This window comes from Muscardinus avellanarius, assembly GCF_963383645.1.
Source record: "Muscardinus avellanarius genome assembly, chromosome: 1".
Taxonomy (NCBI): domain Eukaryota; kingdom Metazoa; phylum Chordata; class Mammalia; order Rodentia; family Gliridae; genus Muscardinus; species Muscardinus avellanarius.
Window position 1 is genome coordinate 73,702,515 of NC_137786.1, and position 17,036 is coordinate 73,719,550.

Genomic DNA, 17,036 nt, shown 5'->3' on the forward strand with positions numbered 1-17,036 from the left:
GGTAATTGTACAATACTATTGTAATACAAATAGTTACCTCTCAGACCCTGCAACACTTGAAATTATATGGCTTCCTCTCTATTCTATTCCATTATTCTATTTGGACCAAATAATTGGTGCCTAATAGAAGACAGTGGAGCTCTTCATAGTGAATATACTTCCCTTTGATTTTCTTTATTTCTCTTTGACTTTCTTGTTAAATCACCCATTTATTCTGAATATTACTCAATACAGTTTATTCATCAACCATCAGTGAAGTTACTTTTTGTGATGATGAATAAATTTAGTTTAATTTTGTTTTTACATTTTTATTAACATAAGTTCATTTTTGTTGTAAAAATAAATAAAAAGTTTTTTGAAAAGAACATAACTAGATATTTCTCACTGTTACTTCTTTATAGTTGACTTTATTGTACAGATATTTGTGAAATCATCATGAAGGGAAATTTGTGATTATTATTGGAAAGTCATTAGATTAACAAGGTAAAAGTAGTAGTCTTAGTGAAAATCCCACTTATAGGCTACTAAATAATAAAAATAGCAAACTTATATTAAACTTCTAAATCTGGTAAATCACTTCAGCCTAAATATTTTACTTGCATAATAGTTACTGAATAAATCAGTGTTGCCAAGTACATTGTGCTAGCACAGTACCACTAATACCTATTTTGTGTGAAAAAAATCTGAACTATAGATTTCAAATGAGAAACATTTTCTTTTTTCTCTACCTTCCTCTCATCATAGTTACTTTCTTACAGTACTGTGTTAAACTTGAGAAGCTTGTTATGCAATCATATAATTAATAACTAAAGCTGAAGCAAAACTGCTTCAGTATTGGAGCATTACTTATTTTGCTGTTCTACATGGAAATTCTTTTTGTGGCCAAGAAGTAAGAATAAGAATAAAAATCATTTTCAAGTAGTTGTAGATAGTATTCAGATAGTAGTATCAGTAAGTACATTTGTGAAGCAAGTGGTAGGCTGTACATATATTCCAGAGGCTACATTTTCATGCAGATTGATTAATCTATAGACATTACAGAAATGCTGAAGAATATTAGAAGTTTTACATTAAGAATCTTTTCTGGGAAATAATTTGTATGGAGATAGTCTTATATATATTTACCTTGTATACTTGAATTCCATACTAAAGGATGTTATAAAATGAAGGTTCTTATAAGATCCAAGCAGCTTCAGCTGTGTGTTTTTTGTTAGTGAAGTATGTTAGCTTTCCAAAAGATGAGTTTTGTTAAGTTTATGGTATTTAAGATAAAACCTTTTTGTGGCAAATGATTCTAACTTTGCATATTTATTGGAGAATAGGTGAACTTCCTCAAATATTATGAGTCGAGATCAAAAAGATGTTTTCTGACAAAAAGAAAAAATCAGAAATTTTAAGGCAGAAATTTAGCTTTAGAAAAGTAAGATTAAAAGGGATTCACTACTGATAATTATCATTTGAGTAATATGAATCTTAGAGAAGTATTAAGACTATTATCTTTGAGTTAGAGGAAATGCTTAAGTATTATTTTGACATTTTATATAAACAATTATGACTAGATCGAAAGTCAGCTTTAACTATTCAAAGAAAGGTCCACATTATATTTGACCATTAAATAAATAAAAAGTTCTTTACAGAACTTTTTTTTTTGGCTAGTGTTAAAGGTGGATCAGGTCTTTGAAATGGAATTATAAAAGATTGGATTATTCTTATAGTGGTTAATATCAAGATAAGAGTTTGTCAGAAGAATAGGCACTAAATGTGTATTTATCATTTGCTATAAGATCACTGTTTTCCATCCGTAGAGTTTGCAAATACTTTATAACATCATAGTTATGAACTATATTCAAAACTAAAACTTGATATGAAATATGTCCCTGAAAACTAAACTCAAGTCTCCATTAAAAGTACTGATTTTTTTTCCCTTCCAACATATGTCAGTTTAGCATAAATTTGTGTGTGTGCGCGCGCGTGCGTGTTTGCGCTCATGTGGCTTAACTGCAAAGTAGTTGGGAAACAAAGGAGAAAGACTCAAAGATATAAGGAATGCATTAGCAAATGAAATGAGAATATATCTCTGCTGTATAATAGACCAAATGAAAAAATAGGTTGATGTTAAATTATATATTATAATAAATGCAAATATTAGAGCGCAAAAGGGGAAATTGTTGATTAATGCGGTTACCTTTCTTCTTGTTTTCAAGTATATAACAAGCTTTGACTGTTTAATGTTTTGTATAAACATACAGCCTGAAATACACTCATTTTTAGCATTTAAATGAAGCATGATGTGAAAGAAGTTTAGCATTAGCCTTCTGCAGTATGTGATTGGCAGTCGTGCTCCGCCCACTGACTGGAATGTTGGACAGCACTGCTTATATGGCTGATGGTGAAACTTCCAGGGATAGAGTAGTGGTTGGGTTTTAGGATCAGTGAAGGCTGCCCTAGCTTTGGTTTGCCTTTACTGTGAAGCCCTAGCCCTTCAGGGGTCTCAAGCTGATAGCCTTTACTTTGAATGCTCTGACTTCCATTTTTCCTTTCCCAACACTGAAACTATGGGATTAGCTCTTTAGACTTTTAGTGGTTGCTTTCTGCTTAGCATACCAACTTTTCAGCTTCTTGGCCTTCCAACACACCTTAGGAATTGGCACATGCCTTGAAAAGTAAACTGTGGAGAATGTTGGACTTATATCAGTATGATATGGCCCTTTCCAGTTTTCACTACTTTGGTTATTTCTGGTCACACAGCTTGTTTTTATTTTGTTTCTTATATTTTATTTGTCCAGGAAGGGTTATATAGTTTGATACAGGTCAGTTTCAGAATCAGAAGTTTTCAATTTATTGTTTTTTTTCCCCCCTCCGGGTCTGGTGATGGAACCCAGGGGCATTCGTCCGCCAAGCTACACCCCCTGCCCTATTTTTTACTCTTTATTTTGAAACAGGGTCTCACTAAGTTGCAGAGGACTTCACTAAGTAGTTGAGGCTACCCACAAACTGTGATCCTCCGGTCTCAGCCTCCTGGATGCTGGGATGACAAGTGTGTGCCACCACGACCAGCTACAAAATTTCAGTTTGTATTTTCTATTATTACTTTAATAACATTTTCAAAGCATGAGAATATGGTTATCTTCAAAAACTGTTGAACTTGTTCTCTGGGTATTTTGCTATGGCCTCTAAACAGTAACAGATATGATAAAATATTTGTTTAAATCAGCCAATAGAAATAACTTTTATTGATTTCTAATAAAAGCATTCAGTTTAGCTGGGCGTGGTGGTGCACGGTTGTAATCCCAGTGTTTGGGAGACTGAGACAGGAGGATCACACAAGTTTGAAGCCAGCCTCAGCTACTAAGTGAGGCTCTCAGCAACTTAGCGAGACACCGTTTTCAAATAAAAATATAAAATAGGTCTGGGAGTATAGCCTGGAGGTAGAAAGCCTCTGGGTTTCACCCTCAGTACCACAAAAAATAAAAAATAAAAGCATTCAGTTTAGTTAGAAATACAGCATATTTATATTCCTAAGGATATAAACTATCTACACTTGTATTTATGTGTCAAATGAGTTTTAGTAATGCATACTAAAGAAAAACATGAATTAACATTTGTTATAGACCGGTTGGACAATTATTTTATTTTATTTATTTATATATTTTTTGGTGGTACTGGGGTTCCTGGAAGCCCTTCTACTTCCGGACTATACTACCAGACCTTATTTTTATAATTTTATTTGGAAACAGGGTTTCTTAAACCAGCACGGCTGGCTTTGAACCTGCTCCATCCTCCTGTCTCCGCCTCCCAAGCGCAGGGATTACAAGCATGCGCCACCACGCCTGGTGCCAATTATTTCATTTTAATTGATGAGGAAAATTAATTAAAATCACCAGTAATCTACTTAGAGATAATTACTAAGAAAATTTTTTTTTAGTTTGTAAGAAAATAATTAAAATCACCCACAGTCTACTTAGAGATAATTACTAAGAAAAATTTTGGCCTAAGAATTTTTGAAGTCTTTCATGTAAAAAGTTCATAGATCAGCTTTGTGTGGTTCTAGGAATTCTACTCTGGTGTCTTTATAATGTTTCTGTTTCTAGTGTTTTAAAGAATTAACTTATACAGTACTTTACACTTTAAAGAACATTTTTCTAAAATATATGCAGTTGACACTTTAGTAATGATCTGATTCTTTGTATCAGTATCATTTCTCTAAATAAAATCATGGCAATTTTGTATAAAGTATATACATATTGTGTTATTTTTTAAGAAAAGTTGATGAATGTTTTACAGCTTTTGTTAAATTTCTTAGTAACATTTTTGTTTGTATTTTAAAGGCCAAACTGTTTTCAGATAGTAGTTCAGCACTTTAGTGAAGAGCATTACATCTTTTACTTTGCAGGAGAAACTCCAGAACAAGCAGAGGTAAGATCAATATTTCTTAAAATTACTCTAAATCTGTTAGCTCATAGTTTAATTGACTGGAGTAGAAAACTCTTGCATTTAAAATAAAGCAATAAAACGATGCTTGAAATCTAATTTTTATTTTAAGAAATTAGAACTTTCATGTGTAAATTTTTTTTTAAAAAATGCAGCAGAAAGGAGGGCATTGAAAGGCATATTAGGAATGAAAGTGCACTTAAAATTGATCCTTAAAAGGATAATGTTGAGTCCAGAATGCTCATTTATAATCTCCTTTGCTTAAAGGTTAATCTCAGTACAAAGACAAGCCAGCTAATTTTGCTAATAAACACTGTTGTTCACTGATTGAACGTGTGTCTGAGAAGTTCAGTCATCAAAAGGACAAGCATTTTAGGAATTTTCTTTTTATATATTCTCATCTAGATAGAATGTCTATTTTAGCATTATTGATCAGTGCCCCTCTTGTAACATTTGAAGATTTTAAGTAATTCAATAAATAATGTTTTACAAAATCTCTTAAAATATTTTATTGAAGCAGGTCATTATGTTGCATGCTAGACAGGAAGATCACAGGTTTGGGGCCAGCCTCAACTAATTAGTGAGGCCCTCTGCAACTTAGTGAGAACCTGTTTCAAAATAAAGAAGAAAATGGGCATGGGGGTGTAGCTCGGAGGTAGAATGCATCTGGGTACAATTCCTAGTACTGCAAGAAAAAAAATTTATATATATATTTATATATTTATCTTTAAATCTTAAAATTTCTGGGGGGGGTGTTGTATTTTTGTACAAATGTGACCATATTTTTGTTTCTCTGTAGAAGAAACCTAAAGATGGTCAAGAGGTAAAAGAAAGTGGCGTTATTGGAAGCAGAACATAATTTGTCAGCCATGGAGGGAGATGCTCTTAAAACTTGGGAGGTGGAGGGAGGGATCACAAGTTTGAGGCCGTTCTGGGCAAGCTAGTGAGACTGTCTCCAAAATAATAAGTAAAAAGGATTGGATTACCTCAGTTAGAGTGTGGCCCTGGTTTCTATCCCTAGTATCACAAGAAAGAAAAAAGAAAAAAAAAAAAAACCTTTGGATCCTAGCATGGTCCTCTCTTTTATACATTGTAAAAATATTAGCTTTTATATAGAATGTTATGCCTAATTGTTTTATGGCCTCAAATTTTAGTAAAATAGCGGATTTACTCATTTCCATTACAATGCACATAACATTTTATTTTGTGGGTATGTATACAAAATTTTAAGATTAAAGTAGAGCTCAAAACATTTTGATAACTTAGTTTGTAAAATGTTAGAAATCAGTTAGGAATAGAAATTTAAACTTTTTTTTCATGTACTAAAGTTTAAAAAAGAAGAGTTTGATACTTCTGTCTTTGAGCTATACCCCCAGCCCTGTTTTCTTTTTTACTTGGAAACAGGGTCTCACAATGTTGCTGAGAGTCTAAGATACTGAGGCTGGCTTCAAACCTGTGATCCTCCTTTCAGCTTCCCAAGTACTAGGATTATAGAGATCCACCTCCATGCCTGGCTATAAAGATATTCTTAAAACATCGACAGAGTTCAGATTCATTTATAGAGCCAACAAAGTAGACACATAATTGAATAAAGCTGTAGTATAGAGCCTTCCCAAAACATGCAGGCTAGGGTGAATATTTAGATTTTTAGTAAACCTAAATTGTTCTCTTTTTCCAGAGTATAGGTGTTTAAACAGGTACAAATGTAATTGTAAATTAATTTGAATATTAGGCCAAAATGCTTTTTAAAGTCTAACATATTTTAAATGTTTAGAAAAAAACTTGTATCCACTTAATACATTTCTGTTCTATCATGGTGTGAAGTAAAGATTAGAATGCTACTAAGGTAGTACTTATTTGGGAGAAAGTTTTTATGTTAATTTTATTTATCTTTTTGTTAATTAATGACTTCTAATTCATATATTTAACATTAATGTTAGAAGTTCTTCAGGAATTCAAGTAATTTTTACATAATGTCTTGGTTATTGTTTTACTTTCTTGGGATATAAATAAAGTATAGTGTACTCTGAGACTAAAAAAGTGGCAAAGAAGGAAAAATTGAATTTGAAGAAAATAAATTGATTAGAAACCAAGTACATTCATATATATTTCTTTGAAATGATGTTATCTTTTGAAGGATTGGATGAAAGGTCTGCAGGCATTTTGCAATTTACGGAAAAGTAGTCCAGGGACGTCTAATAAACGCCTTCGTCAGGTGAAACTTAAATTTTATTTAATTTGTAACTGTCACAATTTTCACTACGTCTTTGCTCTGATTCTGTTTCCTTTCTATTTGAACTATTTTGGGCAATATTTCTGAAAAAGGAGACATTATATTTTCGGACATTTTAAAGCTTTGTTGTCACTTGTTTTAATAGTAAGAGAAATCATTTATGAAAGAGAATGTGCTTTATATAACTATGTCTAGCTTATAGACTGTAATGCTAACTTCCTGAACAAATAGGAAGGATAAGTTTTTCTTAAAATAATAGAAGCAAACCTATAACAGACAGTATTCTTTTGGGCCTTTTTTTCACCTTTAAGAAATTATTTTGGCCTATTCCCCAAAAATGTAGAACTAAAAGTACTTATTGAAAGTCAGTGCTAATCCCCATAAGCTTTTGGTGTTTTTTTTTGCACTATAGTAATTGTTTATGAAATCTACTGCATAACTCTTATATATTAAATCCAGTCTTACTTTAATATGGCCTCTGGATTTTGCAAGTATGTGTGCATCCCTTCATTTCTTACCCCTCCTTTTCTTTTCGTCAGAGTAATCTCTATGTAATTGGAAGAAATCAGGCAAATTTTGATGTTCTTGGGATTTTGAGGAAAGTTTAATACATAATTATTAACCCAAATGATTCCTATTCATGGGAACTTTCAGTAGGCATGTTGATCTTAACATGTTATATTGTAAGCAGCTTAAATGATTAATACTTAGGTAACTAAATAGTCCCTATAACCCAAAGTCTAGGTCTTCTCCCAAGGGCATTGAATTATTAATATTGTCTATATGTCTTTAAAATACATTGTAACATTTTGTAAACTATGGAAAATCAGACTTAATTTTTACAAATAAAAGCTGTGTCTTGTTTATAATTTTAGCCATGAAATTATTTGTGGGTATAATATAATCTGTAGCTAATATCCCTGGGCCTTTTCATATGTCAGATACACTGCTGTGTCATTCATATATATATATATATATATATATATATATATATATATATATATATATATATATATATATCAGATATTTCTAATCCTTACAACAACCTGCAGTGGTATTCTTGTATGTATTTTATATCTGAGAGAGGCAAGACTCAAAGAGACTGACTTAACACTAGTGAGTAGCAAGATAAAGAGAACCTAATACTAGAGGTGAGGTGGTCTGCTTTGGCACCAAAAATGATGAGTTAACACCTTTGGATTTGTATCCTTTTCTATAAAATCAGAAGTCAGAATCAGGGTCTTTAAAATGTTTTTCAGCTGTCAAATTGTTTTATAAAAGCGACAAAATCTTCAGTAGGCATTATGTAATATCCCAGATTGTAGAAAGTTATTATATTAATACAGAATTCTTCTCAACATCATTTTCTCTGTCATTGTTTTATGGTAGAAAGGTTTATTTTATTACTTCAGCAGGAATATAATAGTAGGAATGACTTAATATAAATTTATCTTTATAAAAAAGTATTAAATGGGAAATACAACTTTAAGTGCTTAAATGTACTATGTAGTATATATCATATAAAAGGGAAGAATATGGAAAAAGCAGAAAAATAAGTATTTTTAAATGTTTGTTATAATAATTGCTTGGAAACATTATAGACAGTCCTTGAAATATGGTATAATTTTTTTGTTCGTTTTCTTTTTAGGTCAGCAGCCTTGTTTTACATATTGAAGAGGCCCACAAACTCCCAGTAAAACATTTTACTAATCCTTACTGTAACATCTATTTGAATAGTGTCCAAGTAGCAAAAACTCATGCAAGGGAAGGGCAAAACCCAGTATGGTCAGAGGAGTTTGTTTTTGAGTAAGTCTTATTTTATTATTCCTTTTAATCACTTTTAAGAATTGTTATACATTCTCTCTCGTTCTTTACACACACACACACACACACACACACACACACACACACACACACAGTACCAAATTTACATGTTTTAATGGTAATTTTTATTTTGCATGTATTCACTTGTATTAGTAATGTGCTTCACAAATTAAATTGGCATTACAGACAAGTCTAAAAACACACAAAACGGTTACTAGGGTTTATAGTACTTACTTAAATGAATTACTAGTAGTTTAAGAAATTAAAGTTGGTGGGGAAAACATATATATAGTGAAACATATATATAAAGTGGTGGGGAAAACACCACGTCGGGCGTGGTGGCACATGCTTGTAATCCCCATGCTTGGGAGGCTGAGACAGGAGGATCGCACAGGTTCGAAGCCAGCCTCAGCTACTTAGTGAGGCTTTCAGCAACTTAGTGAGACCCTGTTTCCAAATAAAATATATATATTAAAAAAAAAGGTCTGGGAGTATACCTGGAGGTAGAAAGCCTCTGGGTTCCATCCCCAGTACCACCCAAAAAAAAAAAAAAAAAAAGAAAAGAAAAGAAAACACACACACACACACACATACATACATACATACATACATACATACATATGTTTGCTTGTAAGTGTTGCACTATATCAAATAATAAATTTTAATGTGGCTCTAGATTGAAGTCTAGCACATCCAAGTTTTTAGCAGAAATTGGAGGCTTATTTAGCATTAATATTGAAAAATTCAAGTAGCTTGATGTTAGAACACTTTGTTGATTCTTTTTCTCCTTGCTTCTATAGTGATCTTCCTCCTGACATCAATAGATTTGAAATCACTCTTAGTAATAAAACGAAGAAAAGCAAAGATCCTGATATCTGTAAGTTGATACAGAAACTTTCTAAAGTAAAAGGAAAGCATGTTTAGAATTCATATTGAAATGTCTTAAAATGGAAATTAAAAACAAAACAAAAATGCAAGTCGTATAATTGGAGATAACTTATTATTTTTTTTAAAGTACTGATTTTTAAGAGGAAAGGGCTATATCTAGGAAAGAAAAAGACCAACAAAAGCAAAATTGCATATATTGTAAAATTAAGCCCTTAAGATGAAAACAGATATCATTCTTCCCAAGTGAATAAGAAAATGCTAACAGTGTTAATTTTTCTGTGAGACTTCCCTCTTTTCTTCCTTTTTACTTTATGGCCTTTCTCTACTTTTCTGTAATTATTTATCACATATATAACAAAAGTACTTTAAAGTTTTCTGAGTGCTTGCCTAGCCATGTATGAGGCCCTGGGTTCAATCCTCAGCACCAATATATAAGTAAATAATAAATAAAATAAAAGTATTCACAAAACTTTTTAAAACTATAGTATGTTATTTATTCACTTCCATTGTCAAATGCTCCTAGTTCTTGTTCTCAGCAGCACACGCTTTCCCAGCACAGACAGCAGTGGGATTTAGCAGTTCACATCAGAATAAATCAGGTTAATACCTGCTTAAACTTTAGGCTTAGGGAAGGAAATGGTATGTATTAACAGATGGATCAAAGTCTGAATTTGTCTATAAACTATTCTATAATGGCTGTATTATTTAAATGTAACTTTTTTTTAGTGGTTTCATATTATTTTCATGATAAAATCTTAATGATGACAGAAGGAAAGCCATTAACTTCTATTTGGACAGCTCACTCTATTTTCTCTTTTGACATGCATCAGTTCAAAGGTTACCAGTTTGGAAGGGATTTTTAGCCCTTTTTGGCAGAATTAAATATTACTATTTTTTACTTCAAATCATTAACCACTGTTAAAACACTTTGTCATACTTTACCATAATTGCCTTCTTGCTTGGACTGACCTCCATGCAAGTAAGAAACCATTTCTATATGCCACATCCTTGCATATCACAGAGTCTATAGAAGTCATTCAGTAAATGTATTAATATAGTAAGCAATTAAGTATTGAGTTTGTTGTTTCAGAAAACTCCTTTAGTGAAAAGCATTGACACTGTGGAAAAGACTGAACATCAGGAAAATGTACTTGTGTCACTGATTAGTGTTATCTTTTTATAAACTAATATTTACTTGCTTTCAAAGTATTTATGCGCTGCCAGTTGAGCCGGTTACAAAAAGGACATGCTACAGATGAGTGGTTTCTGCTCAGCTCCCATATACCGTTAAAAGGTATTGAACCAGGATCCCTGCGTGTTCGAGCACGATATTCTATGGAAAAAATTATGCCAGAAGAAGAATACAGTGAATTTAAAGAGGTATTTACTTACCGGTTTCATTATTTTAATAGCGTTAATAGAAACATTTAATATTTAATCAAAGATTCATTAAGTTAAATACAGTAATTTTATAGCTTAGTGACACACTACTAGCCAGAGGTTAAAAACTCTGTTGTATGATTTTGATTTTATGAGACTAGAAATAGGTTGGCAACAAACTCATTCTATTTTATATATATATTCATGGTACACATTTCTTTTAAACATATTTCCTATTTTGCTGAGAATTTGTAATGCTGTGTACTTTTAACAGTCTTTTTTAATGTCACTTTTAGCTTATACTGCAAAAGGAACTTCATGTAGTATATGCTCTATCACATGTCTGTGGACAAGACCGAACACTACTGGCTAGCATCCTACTGAGGATTTTTCTTCATGAAAAGCTTGAATCATTACTGTTATGTACACTAAATGACAGAGAAATAAGCATGGAAGGTAGAGTATGGATGTGTATTATTTGAAAAATTGAGTTAATTTGTCTTTAAATAATAGGTTGGATGTAATTATGGGAGGTTTTTATCATGGCAGGTGTATAGTAAAAGCCATAAGGAAGTGATTCTGTGTTCATACCAATGGCTTATAGTGCCTATCAAGAATACTTAAGTAAACTTACTATATTTTCTTTTTGCTAATTCATTTTTTGTTGTGTTGTATTCTTACTTGGAATCTGACTGGAAAGCATGAAATCACTAGACAGCAGAGCAGGTTATTTTGGTCCTAGTCTTATCACTAACAAGTTAGCTGATCTTAGACAAGTAATATAGTTGTGAGCCTTCATTTTTAACAAATGAATATGGTAGTGTTCATTCCTTCTGTTTATGATGTAATATATATGAAGATCTTAAGGTAGTTAAGCCATTAGAAATAGGGATGTCATTATAATCAGCACTTTAGTGCTATATGCCTAAAGTGTATTTAAATAAATGACTATAATTGTTAGAGAAGGTAAATTAATTTACTTTCCAATTTGGTCATATTAGTAGAGTCCTGTACAAGTAAACTTCTAATGTAAATATTTTTATAGATGAAGCCACTACCCTGTTTAGAGCCACAACGCTTGCAAGCACCCTGATGGAACAATATATGAAAGCCACTGCTACACAATTTGTTCATCATGCTTTGAAAGATTCAATTTTAAAGATAATGGAAAGCAAGCAGTCTTGTGAGGTAAGAATTTAATTTTTAAGTGTTTTATCAAATAGCATATTGTAATAATACTTTATATAGCAAATTGCATTTTATGGAAAGTATACTAACTTTCTAAAAGTACTCACCAAAGCATTTATACCTTCTGCAATGCATTTATAAAATTGTTTTGCAAAACACTTTTTATAAAAGTACTTTAGGGCAAAGTGTGTAGCTTAGTGGTAGAATACTTGTCTACAATTTGCAAGGCTGAATTCAGTCTCCAACACTACACAATATACACCCCTAATTTTGAGATTCGAAACCATCAAATTGAGCTGGGCGTGGTGGCTCACGCTTGTAATCCCTGCACTTGGGAGGCAGAGACAGGAGGATCACTCAGGTTTGAAGCCAGCCACGCTGGCTTAAGAGACTCTGTTTGGACAAATTTAAAAAAAGTATAAAATAGGTCTGGGAGTGTAGTCCGGTGGTAGAAGGCCTTCCAGGAACTCTAGTACCGCCAAAAAAAAAAAAAAAAAGAAAGAAAAGAAAGAAACCATCAAATTGCACTAGGAATTCATGAAAGTACTTTGACATTTCTCCTCCTACTAATGATCAAGTGTACACTACATTCCAAAGGGTAACTATAAATTGAACACTTACCTAAGGACTTTGTTGTACCGATTGAGTATCCAAAATGCCGGTGACACAAGCCTAAACATGAAATTTTTTTATTGCTTATATTTACCTTATACATATAGCCTAAGGTAATTTTAAACAGTATTTTTAGTGTACCGGTGTTTTGATTGCAACCCATCACAGGAAGTCAGGTGTGAAATTTTCCAGTAGTGGCAACATGTTACCACTGAAAAGGTCTGGTATTTTGGTGCATTATAAGATTTGAGATTTTCAGGTTAGGGATGCTTAATCTATAAAACCTATAAAAACACTTTAGAGCATCTAATTTTGTCTTTGAAATTTGCTTGGGGAAAGGAGGAGAATAAGAAAAAAAGCAAGATTATCTTTCAAATGATTAAGGCTCCAGTGTGAATTCTTTAATAATATTATTATTATTATTATTATTATTATTATTATTATTATTATTATTATTATTATTGCAGTACTGGGGATGGAACCCAGGAGCATTCTACCTCCGAGCTACACCCCTAGCCCTATTTTTTTGTCTTAAAAAAATTTTTTTTTGAACGGTCTCACTGAATTGCAAAATGGCCTTGCTAAGTGGCTGAGGCTGTCCACAAACCGGTATCCTCTAGTCTTTGCCTCCCAAATGCTGGGATAACAAGCATGTGCCACCACGCCTGGACAGTGTGAATTCTTAATAAACCATTAAGATCATGAGTATAGTCTCACTCAGATGATTGTTGTCTCATTTTATTTTGATGCTAGAACAATTATAAAGAAAGATACTGATTATACAATTTTAGATTTGATACAGAATCAATAAAGTAAGGAATTGATTTTATGCTAGGAGGTTTTGAAATGTTAATTCTGCATTAAGTTATTAAAGGGAAGAAATAAGTGATTTAGTGTTCATAGTTAATCCAACCGTTAAGAATAACAGAGCCAGGGAAGGTGGTGCATGCTTGTAATACCAGCATTCGGGAGACTGAGGATTGTGGTTCGCAGAGAGTCTTAACTACCTAATGAGGCCCTTTGCAATTCAGTGAGACCCTGTTTCAAAAATAAAAAGACCAAATGATAAGTTCATGGGTAGGAGGGATGGGGAGGGAATGGAATGCGGATCAGGTAAGGGCTAATTGGGTGATGTATGCATGTACATCTCCACAAGTCTTTTATCCCATTAATATGTATGAGTACAATGTACCGATTAAATAAATAAAAAGACTAAAACCTACGTCTGGGGACATAGCTCGGAAGTACAATACCCTTGGGTCCCATCCATAATACCGCAAAAAATGAATAAATAAATAAAATACAGAAATACAACAAGTCTATAGATAAACCCATTACATTGATATTAGATCATAAGTTCTAAGTTTCAGAAGTTACTGGAAGTTTTGAGAAGGGCTTATGATTCTCTTATTTAGAAAAGCTTCTATTTTAATTAGTTTTTCCTTCCAGATACATAAAATTGAGGATCACTGCTTGCTGTTCAGTTGAAGAATTGGGAATGGTTGCAAGCCTATTAGGTGTTGTTCTATAGAGCAGAATACTTAAACATTTTATTTATGCAAAAGAAATGTTACACAGTTTTTAAAACTACTTATATTGATTTTCCCTTAGTTAAGTCCATCAAAATTAGAAAAAAATGAAGATGTGAACACTAATTTAGCACACTTATTGAACATACTTTCAGAGCTTGTGGAGAAAATATTCATGGCTTCAGAAATACTTCCACCGTAAGTAGTGAAATTTCCTTTTGACAGATTGAATTTTGAAATTTTTTTCTAAGATATATGAAAGAGCTTTCTATTTCTTGTTATTATTATATTCTGAAAAAGTTATGATTTAAAATCTTTACAAGATGAACTAGAACTATGTCTAAGAAAAGAGAGTGAAAGAAACCTGAGTGAAATATCCTTAGAACAGAGTGAAATACTTAAAAACAAAACTAGGTGTTCAGGACAGTATATCTGCCTTATATAGAAGAGGCCTATCATCTCAGACTTCAAATGTGAAAGACCTCTTGTCTATTTTGCACTTGAATATTCTGTCTTAAAATGTGTCTCAGAGGGCTGGGTATATGGTTTAGTGGTAGACTGCTTGCCCAGCATGCACATGGGCCTGGGTTCAATCCCCAGCACTGGGGACAGGGGGAGAAAATAAGAAATGTAAACCAGATATCATTGTCCTTCAGTATCTGTTTAGAAGCCTCCAATGTTAGTGAACTTTCTTATTCAAAAAGAACTTAAATCGCCATGCATGGTGGCGCACGCTTGTAATCCCCGCGCTTGGGAGGTGGAGACAGGAGGATCGTGCAAGAGACCCTGTTTCCAAATAAAAATATAAAAATAGGTCTGGGAGTGTAGCCCAGAGGAAGAAGGGCTTCCAGGAACCCCAGTACCACCACCAAAAAAAAAAAAAAAAAATAGAACTTAAATCAAAATGTTTGTCTTTAGCCAGAACTTATATCACATCAGTTTCTTACCCTAATACTTGTTTCATACTTTGATTAAAGAAAAGTAATCTAAAATTGGTTAGTGATTAACTCACTCTCTTATGTTTTCCTTACCCTTTGCTGAATGTATGTGTCATTACTTCCGACAAAAAAAAATTGGTAGAGGCTAATTATATTAAAATGTGACATATTTGGGTAAATAGCTTTTGGCTACTATGAGGTCAGTATTTTTATATTTGCTTTCTATATTGAGATGACTATGTTGTTTTGGCAGGACACTGAGATATATTTATGGGTGTTTACAGAAATCTGTTCAACACAAGTGGCCTACTAATACTACTATGAGAACAAGAGTTGTTAGGTAAGGCTTATGAATTTGTTTGTTACAACATTGTATACAGCATACACTGATTATATAGATGTCACCACACAAATACATACAGTACATACAAGAGAGATTTGTTGCTGCAAAGAGCAGTAATCAGACCATTTAGATACTGAGTTTGTAACACAATCTTTGATCCAGACAAATCTTTAACCAAAGCCTCTAGATCTGAATCTGCTTATTGTATTAGGAAGAATGACTCTGGCAAGTTATGGAATGGGGGGCCTATATAGGAAGACTATATAGTGAAGAAGTACTTCTGGAGAAGTTAAATTGCTCACCTAAGAATAAATAGAAAGTTAGTAGCCAAGAAAGAACACTAAAGTAAACCTTCTAAGATCCAACCTAATATCTTTAATAGTTAAAAGCTTTTTGTTAAGCACATTGCAACTAATACAAAATAATTGGAAGGTTAGTGCATTTATTATGTAGAATACACACTGCCAGTTATGTTAGATCTCAAAAAAAAGGCAAAACACTGAAAGATACCAATATTATACAGTTAGCCTTGAGATGTATAATAATCCTGCTTCAAATCTAAATTGTCAGTGGGCTTCTACTTGTAGATAAAATCTTTCTTGGGGACCTAGGTGCTAGAGCATTTTCCTATCATTGGCAGAGCTCTGAGTTTGATTCCCAGTATGGTGGTCTGGGGACAAGAGGGAGAAGAACATCAAAAATAACCCTCTTGGTTAGTTATATTTAAAGTTTCTAGATTCTCTATTTCTTTAATAGTGATTGGAAAGAGGATTACAAATGTAATATTTCAGCACAGTTATGTTTGTGGTAGATATTAAGACTGTTCTGTAACTTTAAGTCTTAAATCAATATTAATTATTGAGCAAATATAGCAGGGAATTCTGCTATGAGGATTGTTTGATGCAACCAGGTGTTTAACAAAGAGCATTTTTGACCAAGGCAATATTTTCTTTTCTTAAAAAGCTTTTAAATATGTGTAGGAACCTATGTGTCCTCAGATTCAAGCATCAACTCGAAAAACCACAAAGTAGGTTTGCACACTTAAATCCTTTCCAGGTTAGGTTTTAGGTTCATAAACCCTACTTTTAAGTATACGAATTTAAAGGAAATATAACATATAATTGTTAAGTAATTATTATAAATGCAGTTTGAGAAATAACATTTTCTAGGAGTCTAAAATTAGCAACATGGCATATGTTTGAAGATAAATGCTAAGACATTGGGTTGTTTTTAACAGATTATAGAGACAATGCCAATTACTTTTAACTTCTAAAAGAAATTTTATAAACTGCTTTGGGAATAATGCTTGTCTTTACACAGGCCAAATAAAAAGTTTATTAGTGTGGATCCCTCTTAGTAGAAAATTATTTGACAATGTCTATTTTTGATATAAGTGACAGAAGGAGGCAGAGTTAGGAATCTTTGTAAGCTCACTTCTTTTTGGGGGGCAGTGGTTGCTGGGGGGTTGAACCTAGGGGCATTCTTCCTCTGAGCTATACTCCTAGCCCAATATTTTATTCTTTATTTTGAAATGGGGTCTAAGTTGTGGAGGGCCTTATTAAGTAGCTGAGGCTGGCTGCAAACCCAGATCCTCCAGTCTCAGCCTCCCAAGTATTGGGATTATAAGCTTGGGCCAACATGCCTGGCTGTTAAGCTTCCTTCTTTACTAT

The 17,036-nt window shown here is 32.8% G+C and overlaps 1 protein-coding gene across 3 annotated transcripts in view; it reads left to right on the forward strand.

Moving 5' to 3' along the window:
* Nucleotides 1–17,036, forward strand: part of RASA1 (RAS p21 protein activator 1) — a gene marked incomplete at both ends in the record, with an annotated part of 102,587 nt that overhangs the window by 78,441 nt on the left and 7,110 nt on the right. For all 3 annotated transcript variants that reach the window (XM_080707351.1, XM_080707353.1, XM_080707352.1), the window contains 9 exons: nucleotides 4,329–4,416; nucleotides 6,569–6,646; nucleotides 8,313–8,470; nucleotides 9,289–9,365; nucleotides 10,584–10,756; nucleotides 11,053–11,212; nucleotides 11,802–11,944; nucleotides 14,168–14,283; nucleotides 15,277–15,363. In XM_080707351.1, coding sequence (XP_080563477.1) covers nucleotides 4,329–4,416; nucleotides 6,569–6,646; nucleotides 8,313–8,470; nucleotides 9,289–9,365; nucleotides 10,584–10,756; nucleotides 11,053–11,212; nucleotides 11,802–11,944; nucleotides 14,168–14,283; nucleotides 15,277–15,363 — 1,080 coding nt within the window. The remainder of the gene's footprint in view (nucleotides 1–4,328; nucleotides 4,417–6,568; nucleotides 6,647–8,312; nucleotides 8,471–9,288; nucleotides 9,366–10,583; nucleotides 10,757–11,052; nucleotides 11,213–11,801; nucleotides 11,945–14,167; nucleotides 14,284–15,276; nucleotides 15,364–17,036) is intronic.